The sequence below is a fragment of the Arvicola amphibius genome, chromosome 8, assembly GCF_903992535.2.
Source record: "Arvicola amphibius chromosome 8, mArvAmp1.2, whole genome shotgun sequence".
NCBI classification, from domain to species: domain Eukaryota; kingdom Metazoa; phylum Chordata; class Mammalia; order Rodentia; family Cricetidae; genus Arvicola; species Arvicola amphibius.
Window position 1 is genome coordinate 14,736,754 of NC_052054.1, and position 25,978 is coordinate 14,762,731.

The 25,978-nt window shown below is 43.7% G+C and overlaps 1 protein-coding gene across 1 annotated transcript in view; it reads right to left on the bottom strand.

The window, feature by feature from the left end:
* Positions 1-1,993: 1,993 nt before the first annotated feature.
* Positions 1,994-25,978, bottom strand: part of Esr1 (estrogen receptor 1) — a 368,654-nt gene continuing 344,669 nt past the window's right edge. Inside the window, 2 exon segments of the mRNA XM_038339005.1 lie at positions 1,994-6,401; positions 9,403-9,586. Of these exon segments, the coding sequence (XP_038194933.1) occupies positions 6,167-6,401; positions 9,403-9,586 (419 nt within the window). The 3' untranslated portion in view covers positions 1,994-6,166.

Here is a 25,978-nt window from a genome sequence, read left to right on the forward strand (position 1 = left end):
AGGTCACTGAGAGTCATCACTCCACACATTATTTAACCTCCTGCCCACAATAGCACATTTCTGTTTTCCTGTATTATTTTTGAAGAATTATGTTTTTGCCTTTGAAGTTTATGGATGTTTTCTTTATACTCATAAAATCTTTCTAAATGCAAAATTCACAGTCCACTCACACTCTCTCATTGAATCCTAGGGACCATAAAAGGGACACTTCCTATCACTGAGGCATAAATGCAAGAAAACATCCCGCACCTGCCATTCACTAGCTCTGTGACCCTGGGAAAGCCACACAACTGTGTTAAGCCTCAGTTTTGTCACCTACAGAGGAAGAACAATGGGGATTTTATTGTTAGGGTAAAGCTATACAGATGGCCAGGAAACAGAAAAGGAAGCAGAGGGAAGCAACCAACAAGTGGAAGCTCCGTGCAAAGAAGTGTGCGCTATTATACTCCTAGGGTAGGAAGAAAAATCGACTGTTTCCAATGGGGAGAGAATTTCTTCCCACAGCACTTTGCTTAGTCGCTGCCTGTTCCACGCACAGCGCCTCCTATGACGCGAAGTTCTTCCCACCCTTCCTTCCCCTCCCCTTCCTTCCCCTCCCCTCCCTTCCCCTCCCCTTCCCTTCCCTTTCCTTCCACGAAGTGTCCTAGACAAGCTGTAGATAGATTTAGAAAAGCTGTCTCTATCTTGAATGGACATCCATCCCGTGTTCTTATCTCTATACATTCTGTGGTAATCACTTGAATCATATTGAGAGCTGCCATGGACATGAACTTGAATGTTATTCTTTAACATACATAAGCCTGATGAAGGACACGGAAATGTTGTCTTGCCCAAGTCATACATTCTGTGTTTTCAGGAAAGCAAATCTAAATAAGGGAGTATTGAGTTTAAATGAAGCCCTAAACCTTAAGAAGGTATCTTGGGGATTGATCTTAAGTCGGTGTGTGAGCTGAATTAACCCTCGATCAGGCCTTATCCCCTTCACGCACTCCATTGGAAGAGTGCACTGCTCTGTAGACAGCCAAAGACTCATACTGTTGATCGGGATAGTGGTAAGTGATCTTATAAGACCTCAGTGGGATTCTCAAAACAATTCCCATTCATTCCTTAGCAGAAAGGTTACTATATGGGAGCAAGACTGGTCTCTTCAGGCTTTCTGGTTCTCTGGCTTGCCATGTGACCCTTCCTGCCTTTGCTCCTACTATGACAGCGTCTGCCATGATGCTATTGTCCCAGATTCCACCACACTGTTTAGAGTCTCTACCTTCAGAACTGTGAGCTAAGTAAACTTTACTTTGTTAGTTACTTGGCCTCCAGTATTTTGGTGCAGCAATGCAAAGTGAGTGGGTCCAACACTTTACCAGTCAAGAAACTGGGGCGCACATATTTATCTGTCCAAGGTCACATAGCGAATGGACGGATGAGGGTTTCGATTGGGCAAGCCCGCGGCAGAATGAGCACACACATGGTGTTGCTTTTTAGCATGTCAGAATAGCCTTTTATGATGTAATCATAGAGATGACATACAGAAGGGATCTTGCTGCTAGCTCTGAGATGGAAAGGGAGTCACAAAATGGAAACTGGGGCCAGGATGGATCTGTCACCTTGATTTTGACAAGAATTTTGGAGAGATTTTTGAGGCACTTATTTTCATGTTAGAACATGCATCCATTCATGTATCCATTTATGATAACCTCTCCGAAGCTCTCCTGGTGACTACCTCACATGGTCCTCACATGCATCCCATGCAAACAAAATGTTGATTGACAGTGATCCTAAGCCTTGCATGCTGTGGAGCTCTGAACTGGGACGGAGCCACCCCAATATCAGTACCGCTACCCCTGAACTTGGAGCCAAGTAAACGGGAAGGTCTTGACATTTAGATTCACCGTGACCTCTCCATAGCCTCGAATCTCTTTCCTGTTTCTACGCTCAGCAATGAACTATTGGCAAAGAACAAAGCATTAAAAAACACACACAAGCACACAACCTGTTGCCTTTAGTTTGTTTTTTTATTTGAACACCAAATACGTTGAGAAGATGGTTTACAAGTGCTTGAGCATCCCACTGGATTCTTTACTGTTACAAGGTGCAAAAGAGGCTTACAAGTGTGTTTCATTAAACAAAGCAAAGCTGCGACAAAATGGGACCACACCAATAGCAGTGCGCATCGGTAGAAGAATGTATCCATCCATCAAACACAGTTGGACGCTGTGCCTTGCCTCCGAAAACAAGAGCCCTACACTGAAGAATATGTAGAGCACAAAGAGCATCGTTTGTAAGCTGTGAAAGAACAGAAACTGGCATAATGTCACTTATGAATTCAAGTCTCGATGACCAATGACCTCTTCGTGAATGCAAAGGGGTCCATGTCTTAGGCACCTTCTCATGGGACTGCGTGTTATTTCCAGGGTGCACAGCTCTGTACAAAGACACTAAAGATGGGTTTGGAACATGGCAGCATTTACATATCTTAAAAGTTCAGGCACAATTGGGTGCAAAAGAAAGGGGAAAAAAGCAAATAGAAATTTCTCTTAAATCTCTGAAAGACAGTGCAAAATTGAAGTGCCATAATTGAGACAACAATCACTTAGAAAACGAGTTTAAAGGACCCTAAACGAGACCATACTTTATATGGAATAGATATGAAGCTAGAAATAGAGCATATCACACTAAGGGAAGGATAGAGATTTGGGACCACAGTTCAGTTTGTTTGCTCTAGTTGAAAGGGAGTTAATCTAGGAAGTGCGCGGAGTATGCTGGATCAACCTCCTAAGACTTGCACCAAAGAGAATCATGGTTGCCACGTGAGCTACTATATGACTCTATTTGCCTTGAAAAGACTTAGGCTCCCCAAGCAGATCTGACTGTCAATATCAGACATGACTATGGTCCTGGTGGTCATTCTCAGTACATCTCAGTTGCAAAGTAGGCATAGGAAAGGATTTGTGATTGATTTCACGCAGGGATATATGGGTAACCCCAAACCGATGGCTGGAGTCAATGACCAATGTGTAAGACTTCAAAGTGTGGACACCATAATGTGATTAAAAGGAAATTATTAAGTAATTTACTTGTTCAGTCCTCCCAAAGGCAAAAGATATGTTGTGGAAAAACATATCTGCAATGGTACCAGGGAAATCTATCAAAGTTGGCACTTCCTTGGGGACTGGATTTTGTCACCTACATTGATAGGGTCTTCTCTTTGGACGACCAGAATAAAATCGGCAAGCTAAGCCATGACTAGAAGAAACTCAGGTAGACCCTTGCTGTATTATTCTCTGGATATCACTGCTGCCGCCACCCTTCCTCGGAATTCAAGCTGCCATTTTGGAAAGGGCTGCCAATGGAGCTAGTTATTACCTTCTTACGGCACAGGCAGAGGTGAAATTCTGAAACCTGGGGCACATTCATGGTGCCAGGATACTTTCTGTACTCTCTAGCCCCATTTCCTCCGTTCTTCAAATTCCTAGATCTGTGATCCAACTTTATCCCAACGTTCTACATAGATCGTGGCTTTCCAATTTTACATTGCCCATATTACATTGTGAGAGGAAAGGACAGGTTTGACCCTCTGGCATGTCCCCAGTGCCCCAACACGACAGCAGCTGAAATCTCAGCTGCTCAATATTGGCACTTTATAGAAGGGTAAAAGAGATTTCCAAACATTATCTGAAAGTCGTGGGCTAACACTTCAGCTGTCTGGCTGTTCTCTGCCCATTTCAAATTTATTATCATAACATGAATACAAACATAGTAGATGGATAATACAAGACCCTCCACTAGAGTATTGTTTGGATTTAGCTGGTATTACATCATCTAAAGTCCTAGAAGATTTTTTTATATTTTTGTTTTTATTTTTGTAAAAGAAAATCTCAGTATAAACATTAAAAAGAACCCACTGACCCACTAGCTACTGTCCAAAAATATTACTACTGATATTTTGGTAAAAGCAAAATTAGCTGCCCTGAATAATTTTTCTTATCAGGCATAATCTCTGCTACATAAGATTGTCTATCATTCAACATCCAACAATAGGCATACTGATTAGTGCTATTTTGTCTACTGTGGATACAAAAGTTGATATGAAATGTGATCTTCATTTAAATGAAAACCACCAGGCTTTAGGCATTAGTAACTGCATACATGACATGGTAGCTTGAACAGTCTACAAACAAAACCTAAATACTTTCCCCTTGGTTTTTGTGATGTTTAACCCAGTCAAATTAAAACTCAGAACAGAACTATTACATTCAATTGTCTGATAAACAAGCAATTCAATTTCAAAAAATATATATTATACTATATAAGGTGCTTTTTAAACAAACACAAAAAAGAATTATGTTCTTTAACATATTCTTAAAGCAGATAGATAAAATTATCCCAGAATTTGATGCACAAATATGAGAAATAAAAAAGAAAAAGAAGAAAAAAATGGCCCTCCCAGTTTCCCAGTTCTTTGGTAGTTACTTAACTGGGAGGCCAGAAATTAATGGAACCCACCATTCCAAATAGGACACACCAAGAGGAGCCTAGCCATTCACCTGGGTTGTTGGCTAACATATCACATCTCGATGGAGTTCAAATTAATATAGATCATGAAGTCAGGGAAGGAAACCAAACTTTCATTTTGGTTAAGAAAAGGAAATAATCCTTAGTTTCACTAGAGAGGCCAACACCGCATGGGCTGTGGGTGGCTGTGGCTAGGGTAAGCCTGTCTTTTTATCCCCTTGGACAAAGGACTCTCAGGCCCAGTTCTGGTTTCATTCTCTGGCTTATGAAGTTTAAAAACATGAGCTGTGGGGAGGGAGGAATTTTTTTCCCCAAGACCACACCAGCTGGCTTTTGGATGAGTCCTGAATAGTCAAGGACACTCTAGTCTTAGCAACTCCCAGCAGTTGGAGTCATGAGTGCTCTGAGACCTTACCCCCATGCCTCCCCCAAGCTCCTGGAGAAACTGCAGGAATACTGGACTATCAACTGTCACCTCTTCCAATCAGGCCCATACCTGAAATGAAAAGGCAACCAGCCAGTGGATCCCAGGGCGGGTAGCTGTGAAGGACACCCTGGGAACCCGGGAATCTGCTGCCTATGGCCAGGTCTTTCTATGCTTTTCTCTCAGTTTCTTTGTTAGTTTCCTTCTTATTCAGACTCCTTTTGAGTCACAGTCATTGTAATTGATTATTTGTACCCCCCATACCCAAGAATAAAACTAAGTGAAACAAAAAGCATCAGCAGGGTGTAGGTTCATTGTAACTGCTCTTGGTTGCTCTGCATGGGGCAATTCAGGGCAATTCACACAGGGAGGAGACAAGGAGAGCATCCTCTGCTGATGAATGCTAGAATCACCAAAACAGGTACCCAAGCCACCTGTACTGCAAGCTACAGGGGTAGAAGGCTATTATAAAATGAAAATAAAATAAAATCCAAACACCCTATAGCCCTCATGTCATGATGCTATCTAAAGCCAACATACTGGTTCCCACAAGTTGTGGGAAAGTAAGAATTATCTAGAACCCATGCCCTGGGTATAGTGCTCCGCAGTTGACACTTTAGAAGCCAGAAGGTGCAGTGGATTAAGTTGGCAGGGTCTTAACCACTGGGTGAATCTCCTTTCCCTGCATGTGTCTTGCATTCCTATAGGAGCTCAAGATTTCCCTTTAATTAAGTCAAACATTATTATAGGAATAAGGGTACATTAAGGAACCCATGAGATAGCTCTTCCCAAGGCTTCAATTAAAGGAGCCACTCCAAAGTCTTTGCTGAGGCTTACTCTTAGAGCCATTCCAAAGATGAAATGGAGCCATTTTTCAGAGGTGAAATGTTTACTCTCTAGGCTTGGGTCTCAACTAGTAGCTTCGATGCAGTTATCTCAATTCTGTCTCAGACTATAATAAAAATCTTCAGACTCAGTGATGTAGCAAAAGGGGAAAGATAGCTGTTACCAAGAATTAGCCCTGGGGATCCCTTTCAGCTCTTCCCAACAGAAGACATGCCACTAAGAACTGAGCAAGCAAATGAACGGCCACTCCCACTAGAAAGCCACTGGTGGTGGATGCATGCCAGGGTGTATGCAGGAGACAGAATTCTGCTTAAGTGATAGGCGATATGGGTAAAATGTGGCAGGGATTCTCAGAGCCTGGGGCGGGGGAGAGCCTGGGAGCTCTCAGATCGTGTTGGGGAAATTCTCCGCTTCAGGGGGGATGTAGTAGGTTTGTAAGGAATGTGCTGAGGTGGAGCCGGTGGTGGTCAGCTGGCTCTGGCTGGGCTCTTCTGGGGGGACCCCCATGCGACTGGCTGGGGCATGTAGGCGGTGAGCATCCAGCATCTCCAGCAGCAGGTCATAGAGGGGTACAACGTTCTTGCATTTCATGTTGTAGAGATGCTCCATGCCTTTGTTACTGGAGGAGAGGAGACACGGAAAGAAGCAGGTTAGACCACAACTGGACCCCAGGATGGGAAATTCCTTGGAGGATGAAGTAAGAAACTCCAAAGGCACTTGTGAGCCAATCTTTCTGCCTTTTAGGGATTCATCTTAGGATGGCATCTGGAGGGCCTGAAGGGCTTCAGAGACTCAGGACTCATGCCCATGTATTATGCTTTCCTCATCATATAAGGGCACCCTACCCCCACCATCACACTCTTCCTCCGGCTTCTTTTAGTGGGTTTTCTATGCAGTTTCCTCTCTATGATGGTTAATCTTGCATGGCAGCTTGATAAGATCTAGGTGGATGTCTATAAGGTCGTTTTTAGAGTGCATTAATTGAGGCTGGGAAGACCTACCCTAAACTTAGAAGCATTATTCTATGGGCCAGGGTCTTTGCTACACTTGTCAATGGCCTCCTATAACATTCAGAATAAAATCAAATTTTCTATCCAGGCTCTCTGAGGACCAAATGACCTGCCTTCATCTTCCTCACAGAGAACACCCTGTCTGTCATCCTGAACTGACTAACTCTGTCACCGGTCTTTGAATTGCTCTTTAGTGGAACTGAGACCTACAGGGACCTAGAGAATCTGAGCATGCTGTTTCCTTTTCCTGGGTACATTTCCATGGAATCTTCAAAGGCTTGTTGTCCAAGAGACCTATACTGCCCCATGGCAATGGTAGAGCCCCTATTGCTCAGGTGTTTCTTTTTGCATCACCCCATCTTTTACCATAGCCCAGAACGGTAAATGCTGCTCACAGCCAGGAACAGTGGAGAAAACAGGAAGAAAAGGATGTAGGCAAATGGCTTTTCTCCTTTTCTCTTGTGCCTCTTTGTTCTCCCAGGCAGGTAGGCAGTAGAGGTAGGAAACCATAACACTCTCATGGCTTGAAATTTTCTTTTATAAGAAGCGTGTACCTGGGTGTGGTGGAACACACCATAATCCTCGTGCGCGGGAATGGAATAGGGTAAAAATTGCAAATTCAAGGCTATCCTAAGCTATGTGGCATTTTCCAGGATAGCTTCAACTCTACAGTGAGAACACATTTCACAATAACCAAAACTAGACTAAAACAAACTAGACTACAGTAAGGTATATCATGTAGTTCATGAACAGGCAGAACTTAGAGAATGTCCTAATTAATACTTACATCGGCAGTGGTAACAAGCCAGTCTGGGTTTGAGCAGTGCCACAAAACACATGAGAACCATCAAGAACCGAAATCCGACCTCAATTACATGTTTAAGTGTTATTTTGTTTTGTTTTGCCTTTTAATTTAAAGCACTGTTGATGTAACGTGCGCCAGCTCTGCTGCTGTCTTTCTCCTACAATCTAATGAATCACATTGACAGTCTGATGAAATCTGGTATTAAATTATTTATGTTACAACCCAAACCCATGGCTAGGGCCAAGCTAGCCAAACAAGAATTCTGTGATTCAGACTGGCTGCAGGGAGTCAATCTGTACAAACCAGAATTTTGTATAAGGCATATGTATATGTATGAATGTCAGGGAGGGAGTAGAGAGAGGCTCAAAGCTCCCAGTAAAATATTCACCTCTCATTTGCATTTCACAATTACAAAGCTCTCTGCCGTGCCTCCTGTGTCACACTTCCAGGAAAACCAGGCACGGCTGGTACTTATTGCAAAGGTAGTTGGTGTTAACTAACCAGGTTTGCTGATACCGACAAGGCAAACATAAAATGCATTTGGAAAGCCATGGATTCTATCAACTAAAAACACTCATAAGGGTCATGTGGCTCCTAGTAATTCCTCAAAGAATAAGTCATCATGTTTTCTTCAAGGCAAAACTCACTCTCTCAGCCAGGTATTTTGGCAGAGATCTTCTGAACCATTCTCTGCGACCCTCTCTAGGACACCATCAGAAGCTGATGAAGGATTGGGCATGCTTCCTCTGAATGTGAACATCTGCTTGTGGCCCACTATCTGGAATCTGGGACTTACATCTTGACTTGCTTAGCTGATGAGAGATTATCAGATATGATAATCAAATCATTGCAATGTCCTTGATCAAATGGGCTGGCTTTCTTGTGCCTCTACTGATACTAGAACATGTCCTAGCTAAGTTGGGGTACAAGAAGAATGGTATTCACAAAGTAGAGTCACCCGACCCAATTGTAGGGCTTGGGCTTGATGCAGGAACCTGTGTTCTGTGGAGGTATAAGTGAGCCCAGCTGAGATCCAGTCAGCCTGCAGCCAGCAGTGGGGCTGCACAAATCACTTGTAGAATAGCCACTATGTCACGGCTTCAACTATGAAGGAGTCCCAGACATATGACTAAAAGGGGCTTCATCACAAGGAATAACATAAACAAAACAAAGGGTGACATACTCTTATCCAAAAGCAATAGGAACCCCATGGAAGTATTTAAATAGGAGGATGATAGGATCTTGCTTGATTTCAAAGTGAGCCCTCTGCCTGCTTCACAGGGGATGCAATAGAAAAGAGGGAGATGAAAAAAGCACACTATGTGGTGCTGAAATGATTGGCAGTGGCTTGTATTGGCGGAAGAGCCATGGAAGGGATAAGAAGGCTGCGGCAGCCGTGGATGCATCAGTGTTGGCTCTGCATGAGTTTTGTAGCCCAGGGGCCTCTCATTGAGCATCCCCTGGTATAAGTCACTAAGAGATAAAGCCAGAACTGTAACAGAGGTGCCTGATGCCTTGAAAGATGGCTCGAGCTCACTGACACCCTTTGGTTGACCTCTTCTCACCACCCAATGAGCCTTGCATGTGCTCCAAACCACCAGCACATATCATTTCCTCTAGGGGACCGGTCTGTTGCTTGTGTGTCACCCCCCAGGCAGGGTCTGTGGCCCTCTTCTGCCCTCTCCTAGCCTTTCGAGTCAGATATTTATCTTCAATTACTTTGCCTACTCAGTCAGTAGCCTGTACCGTGTCAGCTATCACACATTCTCAGTCAGCATCTGCTGCACCTTCTGTGGGACCCTCACCTCATGTGCCGGATGTGAGAAAGAATGAGGAGGAGCTGGGCCAGACGGCGATGCTGCTGCTGCAGAGTCAGGCCAGCCTTGGCCATCAGATGGATCAAAGTGTCGGTAATCTTATCCAGGACGCGGTGGATGTGGTCCTTCTCTTCCAGAGACTTCAAGGTGCTGGACAGAAACGTGTACACGCCTGAATACACAGAGAGAAAAAGAGAGACGAAGAGGATCATGGAGACAGGAGCATCCTGGAATGCCGCACCAAGCAGGGAGCTTCCTTTTAACAGCTGTGGAGCAATGAGGACACGGTGGACACACTGGACACCAAGAGATGGTGTAGCATCCTGAATGCGCATGCACATCTTCCAGCCTCAAGAAGCCAGGAAAGCCTCTCGTATCTCAAGATTCTCCAAGAAGGACCATTAACCTTGCGACGATAATGGGAACACTGAGCATCTCTTCTTGGGCAGAGCTCACATCAACATGAATTGTTCATTCAGTGCTTATTGCAACCCCACGGGAAGCCATCATTGCTTCTTTGGAGGGGCTGAGAGATGTTCTACCAACTAAGAGAACTCAAGTGGTATATTGGGGTCCTTAGGCTTCATCTAGTATGACAACTCCACTTATGGTAATGATGGGCAGACTGTCCTCTAGGAAATACAGGATACCCTTTATAAGTTTCATAAGGAGTCATGAGTAATTGGCTAAGTGATTGAAAGGTAATTTCTTGAGGTAGACGGTTCTGCAAAAGGTAGGCTGGGCAGAGACCTTCATGGTGTTCTGTTTCTCTGACCAGCACAGTCCCAAGCTAGGCAATCAGAGACCTCCTCTAGGGGTGCAACTTTGGGAGAGGAGATGCTTGATGGGATTCTGTACATGGGGCTTAACTGCCCTCCTGTGATATGCAAAGCCCTGTCTGTAAAAGGAACCCAGCAACAACAGGCAGAAGAAAGAGCTACATACATGGGGAGGGGAAGTAAAAAAAAGAAAGAGGAAGGGAGGCAGGAATGGAGACACCATGAAAAGAGAAGATGAGAGAGGAAGGGGATGGGTAGAGACAGGAGAAATGAGAGATGGGAGAAGAGAACAAGGTGAAAGACGAAATGGGAGAGAGACAGGTGAGAGAAAAGAGAGGGAAGAGGAGAAAGGGAAGGACAGAAAGAAGGAGGGGGAGGGAAAAGGGAGAAGAAGGAGTAAGGGGATGGAGGAGGGAGAGGAGGGAAAGGAGGGGGAGGGAATGAGAAAGAGGGAGGAGTGAGGAGAGGGAGGAGGGAGAGGAATGGGTGGAAGAGGGGGAGGGAATGAGAAGGAGGAAGGGATAAAAGGGAGGAGAGGGGTGAGCAGAGCAAGGAGAGAGAGGAGGGAAATAAGACGAAAAAGAAGGGAGAGGAGGGGAAGAGGGGGACAAAGAGAGGGGGAGGAGTGAGAAGGAGGGAGAGGAGAGGGAGGAAGAAGAGATCCATCAGTTTTAATCATGGGTCCTCCTGTGTCTATTCTTTTTGCCCTTAGTGCTTTCACAGTCTACCTCCTAACAGGTGAGACTACAGATTCCCTCTTCGCTTAAGATCATGCGAGTTGTGTTTCTGTCACTTGCAGTAGGAAGAGGGATGAGAATCGAAACAGGCTATGAGATCAGCCTGGATCCAAGGGCAAGAGAAGGGAAGGGGAGGTGAGGAAGGCTGAAAACCAAGGGAAGACAGGATGGAGCAGCATGCTCTTGACTTTTCTCTCAACCCAACTCTCCCTTGCCCATGGCAGTAAACTCCTCCAGCCTACCCACATCCCCTTAGGGGTGCAGGCGATGCTGGATCACCCCCCCGGGGTTCTGACAACTCAGCGGCATGGCTTCATTCTCTCTCTGCTCACCCCACTGAACAGTTCATAGCTATTTCTTCTCCTGCTGCTCAGACACATCAGCACCATCACATTAAAGGCTCCTGGGTGTTAGCACTCCCTGACTTTAAAGCTGATGTGACCAGCTGCAGCCGACACTGCAGCCTGAGTGTTGAAATATGAAGGAAACACCCACACTGGAGAACTCATAGTAAACAGCTCTAATTACTCAGAGTAGAAAATGGCCTGTGTTGAAAACAAACAAAACAACAAAGACTGGCCCTACACTTGGGTGGTGTGGTCCTCAGGGGAATCACACAGCTTCTGGCACCGGCAGGCGCATTGATCCACAACAGATACTGCAAAGAATTCCATGCTGGCAGATGCTCAAGAAACAGCAGATAAATTATAAAGCCAGTCCGAACCTTCATCGTTCTGAGCCATTGCCTCCTTAAACACCCATGTGTTTTAATCTTGGCGGACTATGTCCAGCTTTTGAGTGGACTCCTTGTTCCTGGCTGCTGAATGCTGGACACTCACCTGTAGTCTTGAATTGCTCACCATCTGCATTTTAATGCTAGCCCCTTCTTGTTCTTTAAACATTAAAGCCTGAAAGTCCACTTTCTTAACCTGCAATGTTTATGTTCAAAGAAAATGGACTGCTCCAATTGTAGAATTGAAAAGGAAGAAATGGGAACAAAAATTGGGACCTTTTGGAAATTGTTTAAATGATATATATGGTTGATGTATTTTCACAAACAGCGTCACTGTGGGCAGTCAGGTTAGATTGAAGAAGCCACTGTTTTTGACTCATCCTGTTGCCTAATACAATCCAACTTTCCTGGGTTGTTGGTGGCAGCTCTTCACTGCGCTCAAAGAGCTGCATGGGTGAGAATCGCATTAAGGACTCACCAAAGGAAGTAACTTTCAGTCTCTGGTGTGTGCTCAGAGCAAACCCTCTTAGGGGTAACACTGCTAATTCTTTTCAGTGTTAGGGTCCAAGTCCAAAGACTTGTGTCTACCCCAGAGTTTTCTCCCAGTCTGCCACTCTTTATCTTTTTTAAATTTAGTTTTCATCTTATTTAATCTTTATTTAGTGAGGGTATAATTTAATAAGATGTGATTGTAGAGTGTTGATAAACATTCCAATTTAAAGCTACCATCCAGATGAAAGTCGAAAACATCTCACCCACCACCAGAAAATCCTTTTCGCATTTTTTCACGCAGATGAAGCCACACATCCTTACCCAGAACATCCACTATTCTGCTCATGCCAATGCTCTCGGCCTTGTATACAAGGGGGCCTGCAAGCATCGCCCACCATTTTAATGGTCTTATTTATATTCTTATCATTTTGCAAGTTGCCACCCGATAAATATTGTAAATTGGTTTTTTTTTTTATTCTGAAGCTGTGGTGGCCCCTTAGCCCTAGAATAAGAAGTTAACATTCTGCATTTCATTAGGCCTCTCTTCGTTCCCCCAACACACCATAACGTGTAACATTTCAGAAAGCCACAGACAAGCCACGAGGGATAATGCCTGAGACGAAGCCAGTGTACCTCTCAGAGTCCGCCTGAACTTTGATCTCCATCTGAACCTCTTAAGAGAACCTCTCACACAGAAAAGAGTATGCTTCACACACATCATTTTTAAAGAAAAAAATTACATATATTGCCTGAGAAACAGGCATTAGCAGAGGTCCTGTAGTCTATTTTGTGTGCTTCCTTATCAGGCTCTCTCCTTCTTCCTAGGCATTGCTAGTGTTAAAATTTTATTTTCCATGTTCTTCTCCTTCAGCATTACTGCAATGTGTATTCATGAACCACATACACAGACATAGTTATATATACATGTTATTTCCAAAAATTGTTACATTCTGTACTTAAGCATTGTGATTTACCAACAGTACATTTTAAAGATTTGTTCTATAAAGATAAAGAAATTACCAAATTATGTCCTGCCTAAGTTCTATGGGGACTGGTAACAAAGAAAGAGTGTGTCCATCAGAAAATTAAGCACATGTCTGTTGTAATGAGGCTGCTTGTTGGTTCCTGGCTGCTCAGCCCCAAAATAATCACACAGAAACTGTACTATTACTATCTACTCTTCAACTCCATCAAAGACTCCAGAAGGATATAATATTACCTAAGTTAATAGGAAGTGCATTGTGAGCAAGTTCCAAAACTCTAGAATTGACAGAGACATCTAGCTACCTGGACAGTCACCCAAAATTCTTCTGTACCATTGGGGCATCCGTCTTCAGCCTACAGGTCCGGCAGACTTTCCCATGAAGCAGGAAATTTCAAAGACCATTCTACCTATATATGCAGTTTGTCACTCACTTCCTTCTTTTTTTTGGTTTTTTTTTTTTTTTTTTTTTTTTTTGAGACACGGTTTCCCTGTAGTTTCTAGAGCCTGTCCTGGAACTAGCTCTTGTAGACCAGGCTGGCCTCGAACTCAGAGATCCGCCTGCCTCTGCCTCCCGAGTGCTGGGATTAAAGGCGTGCGCCACCACCACCCGGCACTCACTTTCTTCTTCTGTGACCTGCAGAATGTCTGGCAGACTCTTTCGTGCAGCAGAAACTGCAAAGGACCATCTCACCTTTAGGCAAGTTCAACTGTCATTTCTCCATGGGTCCTTCATATCCAGTTCATCAAAAAGTCCAGGCAAGGTCAGTTTCTTGCCCAAATAGCTAACAAACTCCATGAGGAGTATCTTTGGTGCCCATCTTTCTCTTGGTGCTGCCAGGAGCAGATGTGTCTCATTGTCATGAAAAGTCCTAAATTCTTAAGACATTTTAAATGCCATATTCTATAGTCTTTGAAAGGTTTGAAGCATGCCTATCCACATGAAATACATCTCTGTACATCTAGAAAATATAACTAACATGACTACAAGTTTGATTGTTATAATTATCTATTAGCCTATATTTCTTAATTATACATTACATTTCTAAATGAGCTGCACAAACACAATAACTTAATCAAGAGCAGAAATATACATATAACAAAATTGACCTTAAATTCGCATCAGTAGACCAAGATCCATACCAAAGCAAATCTCTACAGCAAGTGTCCAGTGGTAATGGGTTTGGCTTGGGAACTGCAGGTGGCATGGAGGTGTGCCATGGTGGACTGGTGGACTGGGGTTGGCCCGAGCTCCCCATGGTTCTGCCTTTGAGGTTTATCCTGTGTGTCATCGCCCACACCACTGTCTCATCTCCTAGAAGTCTTCCCATAGGTTGGACGCCTTGGGAACCTGCCCAGCCCAGACACTGAGTTAGTCCAAATTGAGTGATGAAATTTCCACCTACTTCCTTTTCTGGTATGACCCAAGATGCTAATTTCATCCTACAGTAACCCTCTCTTGTTCAAGAAAACCTCAAAACCTACCATCTAATATCTCGGGGGTTCTTGCCAAGGGAAGTAGCACCCACACATTGCTTTTCTCCCCACTGTGCACTAAGCAGCAAAACATACTTGTGCTGAACTTCAGCAAATCCCAGGGCCAGCAGTTTGGTGCATTGTTAGTTAGTTAGTTAGTTAGTTAGTTAGTTAGTTAGTTAGTTTTGTTTTGTTTTTCTTCAGTGTGGGGGTAGAGCAAAGACATGATACTCCTGCTGAGCAAGCCAAGTTTTCTTTTGGGCTGCCAAGTCTGGGTTCTCCACAGTGCACATGCTTGCTTGGGCTCCTGTCCTCAGCAAGCACTTGTTGAGAACCTTCGGTAGCTCATCACGATGTTATCTGACAGGGATTCCAAGCTTTCTTTCCTTTGAAGAGTTAATATTTTAGGAATAACCGTGGAGAGAAAATTTTCTTAACACAAACTCCCAGAATGAAGACCATTTCTCTGAGCAAGCCTGTTTTTCCAGCCCTGCTTTGGCACCAGCTCAGCTTATCATCTCATCCCTGCCAGCATGTGCCTCCGAGCTGTGCAAATACTCTTTGAAATAAAAATACAGCCCTAGTTAAATGCCAATAATTGATAGCAGCCGCCATCATTCTTTTGGGCTTTCCTGGAAAAACACAATCCCATGTTTGTTGATTGTTGCCCTTAAGGAGCTGTTTGAGAAACAAACGCCACTCGGATTCCCAGGATGCTTCAGGTGCTCTGGCAACCACTGTGAATTCCCAGGATGCTTCAGGTGCTCTGGCAACCACTGTGAATGAGCGTAAGATCCACAAGGCTGCTGGTTTATCTGTGTCTCAGGTGGTTTCTGCCATACTAGAGACAGCACACCGCTACAGCCAGAAGCCAGGGGTTGGTGTGCAGATGGGAAGAGCCTTCAGAAGGCTCAACAAGGCTAGGCTTTCTTTAGCTACTTTGCAGTTATGCCAACCCCAGAGATGGGGGGCAGGGTTCTATCTTGAGGCATTGTTGGCAGACCTGAACATATTCTGGTTGTGTTGTGACCACTGGGAGAGATATGAGGACTCTGCAAGAAATGAGGTAGTCGGAAAGAATGACAGAGAAGCCACAAGGACACCCTCAAATGTAAGGGGGGAGTGTGTGTGTGAGTGTGTCTGTGCGTGAGAGTGCGGTGTGTATATATGTGTGTGTATGACTGTGTGTGAGTGTGTATGGTGTGTATGCGTCTATGTGTGAGAGTGTGTGGTGTGAGTGTGTGTGGTCTGTCTGTGAGCGAGAGTGTAGTATGTATGTGTGTGTGACTGTGTGTGAGTGTGTATGCTGTGTGTGTGTCTGTGTATGGTGAGTGTGTGTGTGACTAGGGATTGAATTTTGGGCATCACACATGCTAGGCAAACTGTACAAACTCTGCTACTGAACTGTATTTTTTTGTTTTATATTTACCCATAGCCTCCCTTTTCTTGAGACAGGACTTCACCCAGCTGCCCAGACTAGCTTCAAATTTACTCTGATGTCTAGATAAGCTAAAGCTTGGGAACCTCCTGAATCAAACCTCTGAGTAGCTGGGCTTATAGGACTGCACTAGCAGGGTTGGCTGGAGATGCTGACACAATCTAACTTTTGTTCACACTCATATGCTCTCAACTCTTCCCTTGTTCTACTATGATGCTCTTTCAACGTTGGGCTTTACAGGAATACCCTCTCTATTTCCCAGCTGCTTTCCTCCCAGTGGACTCTTCTAGAAGTTAGAAGAAGACTGAAGCACACCCAACCCTGGATACACCCAGGAGGAAACTTAGGCAACCCCTGGGCTGCTGGCCTACACTGACATTGACCTCCGCTCATCTGACTGCTGGGAAGAAGACCATTGAGACCTTGGGCTTACCAGCTGCTGAAGGGCAAATCCTTCCAGCAAGGCAATCTTACTTGTTTTTCTCCAAAAGAAATAATGTAGTAGCTGACCTTGGGAGGAAGGCTCTTCAATCTATAGCAACTTGATTTATTACAAAAAAAGACAGAGCAGGGATGATTCAAATGAAAAAGAAGATGGGAAGTTCAGAGGTATAAGTCACCTGGATCAGGGCTGTAAGTCACCTGGACCAGGGTTGTCACTCAGCTGGGATCAGAAGGAAGTGGCAGTGTTCCTGGAAGACTAAACAATGTTGAGGTTTCCAGCAGAGAAGTGTCCCTGCAGCCAAAGGCTTTTCTCAGAAATGCCTGGTGGCAGACCATAAGATCATTGTCCTAGTTGGCTCTCTACTTCTGTGATTGCAACTCTGCCTAGGGGAAGGAATATTCCTGATGGAGTCTTTGATCAGTGTGGTGGTGTAAATGAGATGTTCCCACATAAGTCTCTGGCATTTGAATACTTTTCTCCTAGTTGGTAGCACTGTTCTTGGGGAGGCTGAGGAGGTGTGGTCTTGCTGGAGGGAGTACATCACAGAGGGCAGACATTGAGGGTGCAAAAACCCATGTGTGGTTTCAAGTGTGTTGGCAAAGGCAGGGGTAGCCAGTTTTCCTCAGTGGCATAGCTATGAGTAAAGCTACCCATATTCTAGTAAATAGCCCCACGCCCATGCCCATGCCCATGCAAACAATCCTAATTAAACTCAGTGGGTTATTAAAAAGGATATTAAAGCAAGAGGGGGGAAAGAAAGTGTGGAGAAGAATGAAAGGAGAATATGAAGGGGTGATGGTGCTTGAATATGATCAAAACATTGCAAACCTGTGTAAAATTTTCCAAAAATAAATTTAAAATATTTAATTTTAAAAAAGGGTGTTTGATGTACTCTTTTCTGTTTGGAGAACCATGTAAGCTCCCCAGCTGTACATTTACTTGAAGTTCTTTCAGTCATCGAGCAGGCACTACAGACACAATGGAATTGGTTGTATAGATGTGTAGAGGAGATGTTGACTTTTCTAAAGAAAACCGGAGTCAATGATTATAAAATACCAGACACAGATTAAAGTTGTGTTCTTGAATCCTATACTTTCTTAAATAATTTTGTAAAATTGGAAGAAATCCATTTCATGAACAGGAAATACTGAAGATTGGGGTGGGGGTTACTTAACTTTGTGTTCTACATTGGCTCTTTCTCCTCAGCTCTTCAGAACGGTGTTGCAGTCCACCTTTCTTTTTCCAATCCATCGTCTCTGCTCCACTGCTGATCTGCTCTCTAAAGCCCGTTGAAGTTTGAGAAGCTGATTGCCTCTACTGTAGTGGGATGGTAGGGTGCCTCTGCATATTGTGTCCTGGCACCTACCTTCTAGCCTAATAAAAACCAGTCACCTTGACACAGTGTCTTCTCTGCAGCCTCAGTTGGGCTGAAAAACTGTTTCTTTGTCATGTTTTGCTTTCACTGAAAACAATCTTATTTCCGTCCTTTTATAATATGCAAATAGGCTTTGCTTGGCTTTCGGTGGCTTATTCTGGTATCCAAACCTGGTACTGATTTATTGTGTCCTGTATTTCTTGGTAGAAAGCTCCACATTATGTCCAAATAGTCTTCATGATGATCACAGTTAAGTACTACAAAAAATCCCAACCAACCAACCAACCAAACAACCAAAAACTTTTGCCAACCATTGTATATCTGTCCTGGAGTGTACAGCTATAGCACCTTATTTTAAGTGAGTTCAGTACAATTTCTCCTTTATAGAATTTATGAAAGCACACTGATTTACCTTCAAATCATGAATATCTTGAAATCTCCTGTGGAGTTTTACAAGAAACAACACTTGCCTGGGCTCCATCAAAGTCTGATCATTTCGAGCCAAGGGTGGAGTCTGACATCTGTGCTTCAATAAAACTTGTCAGTGGGACTCCTGCACAGCCAGAGTGATGAATCATATGACTGCCTTGAATTTTACATCTTGGGATCACCAAGAGGCCAAGTCTTGACAACATGGGGTGCATCACCGTTGTGTGAAGACTATCTTATCATGACACTCCGACTCTAAAGGGCGTCTTCTCCGTGGGTGCCCTCGGCAGGGTACGCACAGCCTCTCCTTCCCTCTTTCCCAATTTTGACTCTTAGACTAGAGCTACGTCTTAGGAAACAACTCATTTAAGTGACGAAGTCTTCATTTCTCCCTGAGTCCTAGCAAGAGACCACACACCTGAACTGGACACTGTTTTTTTCTCACACCACGGCTATCACAGCCGATTTCTGGGACTCTAAACATTGTGGGAGTTTTTCTTCACCAGCAATCAAGCAGGTCCCCAGCTGGAGATAGTAACATGGGGAAGGGCTCAGTCCCCAGAATGGGTTCTCACCTCCCTCAGGTTCACTTGCCAGCTCCAGGCTGTTTCATCCATGTTCTGATTAACTAGGCAACAGTTGGGGCTCTCACAACCCCCTCCTTGCTTGGGTTTGATTTATAAGTCACATAACTCAGGAACTGATGATCTCTGTTTCTTACAAAGAATGTGACAATAGATGCAGATGAAGAGATGCCTGGAGCAGGGTGGTGCTTTCATGCTCCATGGGGGTGCATTGTACCCCCACAGCTCCTCATTCTTAGCTACCCTAAGCCTTAGCATTTGGGATTTGGGAAGGTGTTTTGCTATTTAAGAATGACTAACTCAATCATTGACCACTGATAATCAAATAAACCTTCAACTCTAACCAGGCATTGATCTTTCCAGGAACAACCACATCCTGACGCCACTTAGGGGCTACTGGCTGCTCAGCAAACCCATTAGCACAGAAAAGAACTATCACTTTGGCATTTTCAAAGGCTTTTACAAGTTGCATGCCAGGAAATACAGAAAGACGGAGAGACACATGCACACATTTCACAGTATCTCAAACATGAGCCTATTCGTTAACTTAGCATTGTCATACACATCTGCATGTTTGAGTCACCACGCAGCGTGGAGCTTCTCTGTTACAGTAAGTGTCCCATTCTTACATAACTCAAAAAGCATTTTCTACTTATTTTTGGTTAAGCAAGTACGTCAACAAGGGATAACATTTGGAGGGCATTCACTGTGCCTTCTCTCATTGGCATTCTCTATACTTTAAGACCTTAGGAAGAATGTTTTACTTAGAATTCTTTTTCTCCCCAAATGCCAGTATTTCTTTTCTTTGTAACAGAAGCCACAATTTTGGTTCTAGAAACATTTAGTCATTTCCCCATCATGCTCACTATTCACTCTGAATGCTGGCATACTTCATAGCAGCCAGGGTGTTCAGAGAACAAATTGAAGTGAAAAGGGCAAACCCAGGACATTGGAATGCTTTATTTGCTCTGATTCAGAGACACAGCGCTACCGAGGACTTCAAAGAGATTGCTTTATGCCATTCAGAAACTTAATTATCATTTTTGTGCTTAGCAAAAAAAAAAAAGGAGTGTTGCTATAGGAAATAGGTGTCTACTGATGGGGGACACCCATCCTTTTCCAGATTGGCAGTATTTACCTGCAAGGTGAAGAACATCCCCGGGACGCAGTCTTTGTGCCCACGCATAGCATTACATGCATAGTGTAGATCATGTGACACACGTGGGCAACATCCCTTCCATGTGAAGTCGCAAGGGGAGAGATAACTGAAAAGGCACATCCCTGCCAGAAGCCAACACAGGGACAGGTGGTCCTGCTCACTTGCGACGCCTCTACCCCTGCGAGCGTGTTCTTGGCACCAGCAACCATTAAACCATACAGGTCTGATTCAGAAATATCTGTCCTGTTGGTGTAATTTTTATTGAAATGTACTAGATGTTCTTGAAGGTACGCGTGTAGCACATCAACACATTCAAGCTGACTCAGAGGATGAATCTCTTAATGATTTCTCATGGGGACACTGATGAGGTGATTCACTTAACCCGAGGCAAAACAGGACATGTGGGATTTTACATTCAAGCACAATCATGTGCTTGCTATATATGAAACGTCCGATTTTATTTTTCATAACAGACATCATCCTAGCTTAAGTCTTTTAGGACAATGTTGCTACTGGCATATATTTGGTACTGGAGTTTTGTTTCTATTGGTTACACCTGTAACATATTGAGAGCCATCAGGGTTCTGACTTTTCTGTTCTTCGAGAAATCTGTTACTACCCTTCTGGGGTCAGAAAGGAGATGATCCAAACACATGCTTCATAGATAACAGAGTCTGGGCCTGGCGAGATGGCTCAGTGATCAATAGTGCACACTGCTTTTGCTGTGGGCCCAGGTTCAGTTCCTAGTGCCCATATCAGGCAACTCCCAAGCACCTATAACTCCACCTATAACTGACCAAATGCCTTTGTCTCTGGGGGCCCCGACACTCACATGCACATATCTGCACAGCAGGGCATAGCTATGTCACATTCAGGCAGATTTTATTTCCCAGAGATACACCACACCAACAGCTCCCGTACATCTGTATTTGACAGTGAGTGCTTGGCATTCTTCTTGTAGAAATAGTGGATCCAAGCCCACTCTTCCAGGTCTGAGTGGCCTCATGACTTGCTTATAGCCAATAGAATTCCAACTTATAGGCTGGAAATGGCCCTCATGTCTTCTAAGCATATGTCAAAAAAGACCACATAGTTTTTGCCTTGGTAGCTACTTTGGGGAACTGCTTTTTCAGTTGTATCAGGAACCTTTATCACCTCATAAGAGGCCTAGTGTGGAAAGACAGAAAGCACTACCCAAGTTGATATCTTGGACCAATATCCTAGACAACAGCCAGCATCGTCCAACAGCACAACAACAAAGGCACCTCAAAGTGATGTTCATTTCCAGGTCCCTGCGTGAGGAGTCTTTTCACTTGAGACCCCCAGCCATTTTGCTGAAGACACAAACCATTCTTTCAGTGTCCTTTCAAAATTCATGGTGAAACACTTTTAAGCTGTTATGTTTGGGGTTAATTGACTCTGCAAGAACAGCAGCTACAACACACATGACCATCCATGTCAGACTTTTAGGGAGGAAAATGTTGAAGGAGAGGCAGATTGGACATTCAATTCCTGATGGTCCTGCACCACCAGATATGAGATGACAGCCTTGGCTACTTCATGCTCCGTTGTTCAGATGCTACCATCTAAGCCATCTGGGTGCTTAGGTAGGAGCCCAAGGTCATACTGCTGGGTAGGTGTGCTGGTGACAGTTTTCACAGGATGCTTTCTGTCTTCACTAAGCTAGTCTAGCTGATTATACATACAAGGGCCCCATCCATGGTGTCCTAGTTAGCTTTTGTCAGCTTACCATAGCCTAGAGTCACCTGTGAGGAAACCTCAAACTGAGGAATTGCTTAGATCAGATCAGCCCGTGGGCATGTCTGTGGACATAACTATCTTGATTGTTAATTGACATCAGGGCCCCCAGCCCACTGTGGGCAGCAATATCCCTAGCCAGGTAGTGCCGAGCTGTGTAAGAAACCAGCTGAGCATGAACGAGCCTGAGCAAGCCAGCAGGCAGCATTCCTCTATGGCTTCTGCTTGAACACCCTGCTTGAGTTCCTGCCATGACTTCCTTCGATAATGGATTGCATCCTGGAAATAAAAAGCCAGAGAAAACCTTTCCTCCCCTAAATTGCATTTTGTCTGAGAGCGTTTTTATCACAGCCACAGAAAGTGTGAAACCAGGATGCACGTATCATCCTCAAAGTGCAAAACATTCCAGTTTCCCTTGGGAGAACGGGTGACTGAATTCTCAGCTGCACGATCTTTATCAGCTCCTGGTTGGTAAGCAGTCATCTCTGTAGGGCTTTGTCTTCAGGGAGGCTCTATTGAGGAGATACAGTAAACTGTTCTCTGTTTTTTGAAAAGTCTGTAGCTTCGCAATGGGTTGGCCAAGGGTGTTAGAGTCAACCCTGTGGCCTGTCTTAGGAAGAGTTGCTTCTGTGTGCTAAGCTAGCTCACAGACTCAATGAGTCTTCACACTGCTCTACATTTCTATGGGATCTGCTAACTATTAATTTGCCACCTCTTATTGCATGAAATTCAGAAAGTACGTTGGAGCCTATCAAGCATCAAGACCTGACAAGAACAATAAGAAAGTGTGCCTTCTTCCCTGTAAATCAATAAATAGACAGAGGTTCGTGCAAACAGCCGTGCTCCTAAGACAGCATCAAGCACTCTGCTGACTTAGTCTCTGATTCAGAAGACCTGACTGGAGAACTGAGACCTCACAATGAGCTTTGCAGATATCCTCATTAGCAGGAGCGAGGCAGCTTGCTCAAGTATCTGTACTGCTCAGACCAGGAGCTAAGACACGAGGTCACAGGTTCTTAGTCCTGATTTCAGGGTTTGATCCCCTAAAGGGCAAATCCTCAGAGAAACTCTCCCTCTCTCTCCTAAGGGAGAACCAAAATGACTGAGGGTCCCCTTTGGGGTTTTGTTGTTTTGTTTAAGCTATCCAAACTGAGGTGACAAAGTTCCTTAACCAAAAAAGTCATAGACTATATAGCAAACATACCAGTGTCAGGTATAAAGCCTTCTTGTGAGATATTGTTCTGGGGAGTCCAAGAGAACCCCCAAAGCAATAGAAGCTATTGCTGTTGCCCTTGATGATGGAACCTTCCACAAAAAGAAGGAATGGCCCTATTGCTGAAGACACACCACATATTTCAGACATGGGATGTGAGGGAATTAGTCTGGATCTAATCCAAAAGCGTCCCCACTGAGGACTAGCGTCCCTTACATTAACCAAGAATAATGCAAGCCACCAATGAAGCAGAGCAATCAATAGTCCAACCCAACAATAAAGCCAATGACCAGCATGGCAAGGTCTCCCAAAGTGCACAATAGTGACATTCGTATTTTGGGGACCACCAGCATTAACTGAACTTACAGCTGACTCAGTAGGAAGCACTCCAATATTGGCACTATAAGGTTAGGCAGCTCCCTGTGACTGGTGAGCCTGTGGCATCTAGAGGACTATTGATGTTTCCTAAGCCACTTTGTCTGTGTTCTAAAACCTTGTCCTTACAGATAAGTGTCGGGCTCACCCCTGATCAAAACACTTCTTTTACAGTAGAGATCATCATAGAAAACCAAAACTGGTCAAAATGCAGAGATCAACTGACCAGGGGGTGCTCGCCCCCAGTTAATATGTTTACAACACAGGGTCCCCCCTGAACTTCAGGCTCAGGGAACATTGCGGAAGAATGGGGGAAAGATTATAAGAGCCAGACGAAAAGGACAGATGCTGAAAGAGTCTCTTCTCAAGAAAAAAAGCAAAAAGAGGATACAAAGAGGAGAGAGTGAGCTTTTCTGAAAGGAACTGGGAAAGGGGTGAGAATGAATTTGATCAAATGTGTTGTATAAAGTTCTGTAGGAATGAATAAAAATATTAAAGACAAAAGTAAAGTCTATTAAGCAGGGAAGGTAATTTTTTGCATGCATATGTATGAGTTTGTATGTTTGTGTGTTTGTTTGTAGGTGTGGGTTTGTGTGCATTTATGTGTAGGTATACTTTTATGTGAAGCCAGAGGGGAACTTTAGAACTTTCTCAATCACTCACAACCTTAGGGCAAGAAACTAAGATGAGTTCTTTCACTAAACCTGCAGCTAGCCAGGCGGTAGTGGCACACGCCTTTAATCCCAGCACTCGGGAGGCAGAGGCAGGCGGATCTCTGTGAGTTCGAGGCCAGCCTGGTCTACAAGAGCTAGTTCCAGGCCAGACCCTAAAAAAGCTGCAGAGAAACCCTGTCTCGAAAAACAAAAAAAAAAAAAAAAAAAAAAAAAAACAAAAAACTAAACCTGCAGCTAGAGTTGCTGGCCACAAGTCCCAGTGACCCTCTCGCCCCCACGTTCCCAGGGTTGGAACTGCAAAGACTTACACCTTGTATGTGGCACTAGACATCATATTAGGGTCTTAAAGTCCTCTTTTTTTAGCATTTTTTTTTATTGATTTTTATTGAGCTCTATATTTTTCTCTGGTCCTCTCCCTGCCTTTCCCCTCCCCTTCAACTCTCTTCCCTGGTCCCCATGCTCCCAATTTACTCAGGAGATCTTGTCTTTTTCTACTTCCCATGTAGATTAGATCCATGTATGTCTCTCTTAGGGTCCTCTTTGTTGTCTAGGTTCACTGGGATTGTGATTTGTAGGCTGCTTTTCTTTGCTTTATGTTTAAAAAATGCTTATGAGTGAGTACATATGATAATTGCCTTTCTGGGTCTGCATAATTTCTCTCAAAATGATGTTTTCTAGCTCAATTCATTTGTCTGCAAATTTCAAGATGTTGTTATTTTTTCTGCTGTGTAGTACTCCATTGTGCAAATGTACCACATTTTCCTTATCCATTCTTTGGTCGAGGGGCATTTAGGTTGTTTCCAGGTTCTGGCTATGACAAACAATACTACTACGAACATAGTTGAGCACAGGTCTTTGTGGCACGGTTGAGCATCCTTTGGATATATATCCAAAAGTGACATTGTTGGGTCTTGAGAAAGGTTGTTTCCTAATTTTCTGAGAAATCGCCACACTGATATCCAAAGGGGCTGTACCAGTTTGCATTCCCACCAGCAATGCAGTAGTGTTCCCTTTACCTCTCCAGCTTAAGTTGTCATCAGTGTTTTTGATCTTGGCCATTCTTACAGGTGTAATATGGAATCTCAGAGTTGTTTTGATTTGCATTTCTCTGATGACTAAGGATGTTGAACATTTCCTTAAATGTCTTTCAGCCATTTTAGATTTCTCTGTTGAGAGTTCTCTGCTTAGGTCTGTACTCCATTTTTTAATTGGATTATTTGTTCTTTTGATGAAAAATTTCTTGAGTTCTTTGTAAAATTTGGAAATCAGACTTCTGTCTGATGTGGGGTTGGTGAAGATCTTTTCCCATTCTGTAGCTGTCATTTTGATATTTTTTGCTTCTTTGTCAAAAATCAGATGTTCATTGGTGTGTGGGTTAATATCTGGGTCTTTGATTTGGTTCCATTGGTCTTCCTGTCTGTTTGTATGCCAATACCAGGCTGTTTTCAGTATTGTAGCTCTGTAGTAGAGTTGAAATCAGGGATCATGATGCCTCCAGAAGTTCTTTTATTGTACAGGATTGTTTTGGCTATCCTGGGTTTTTTGCTTTTCCATATGAAGTTGATTACCATTCTTTCAAGATCTGTGATAAATTTTGCTGTGATTTTGATGGGCATTGCATTGAATCTGTAGATTGCTTTGGTAAGATTGCCATTTTTACTATGTTAATTCTACCTATCCAAGAGCATGGGAGATCTTTCTACTTTCTGGTGTCTTCTTCAATTTCTTTCTTTAAAAATTTAAAGTCCTTGTCATACAAGTCTTTCACTTGTTTGGTTAGAGTTACTCTGAGATATTTTATGCTATTTGTGGCTATTGTGAAGGGTGATGTTTCTCTGATTTCTCTCTCAGCCCATTTATCATCTGTATATACAAGAGGGATACTGATTTTCTTGAGTTAATCTTGTATCCTGCT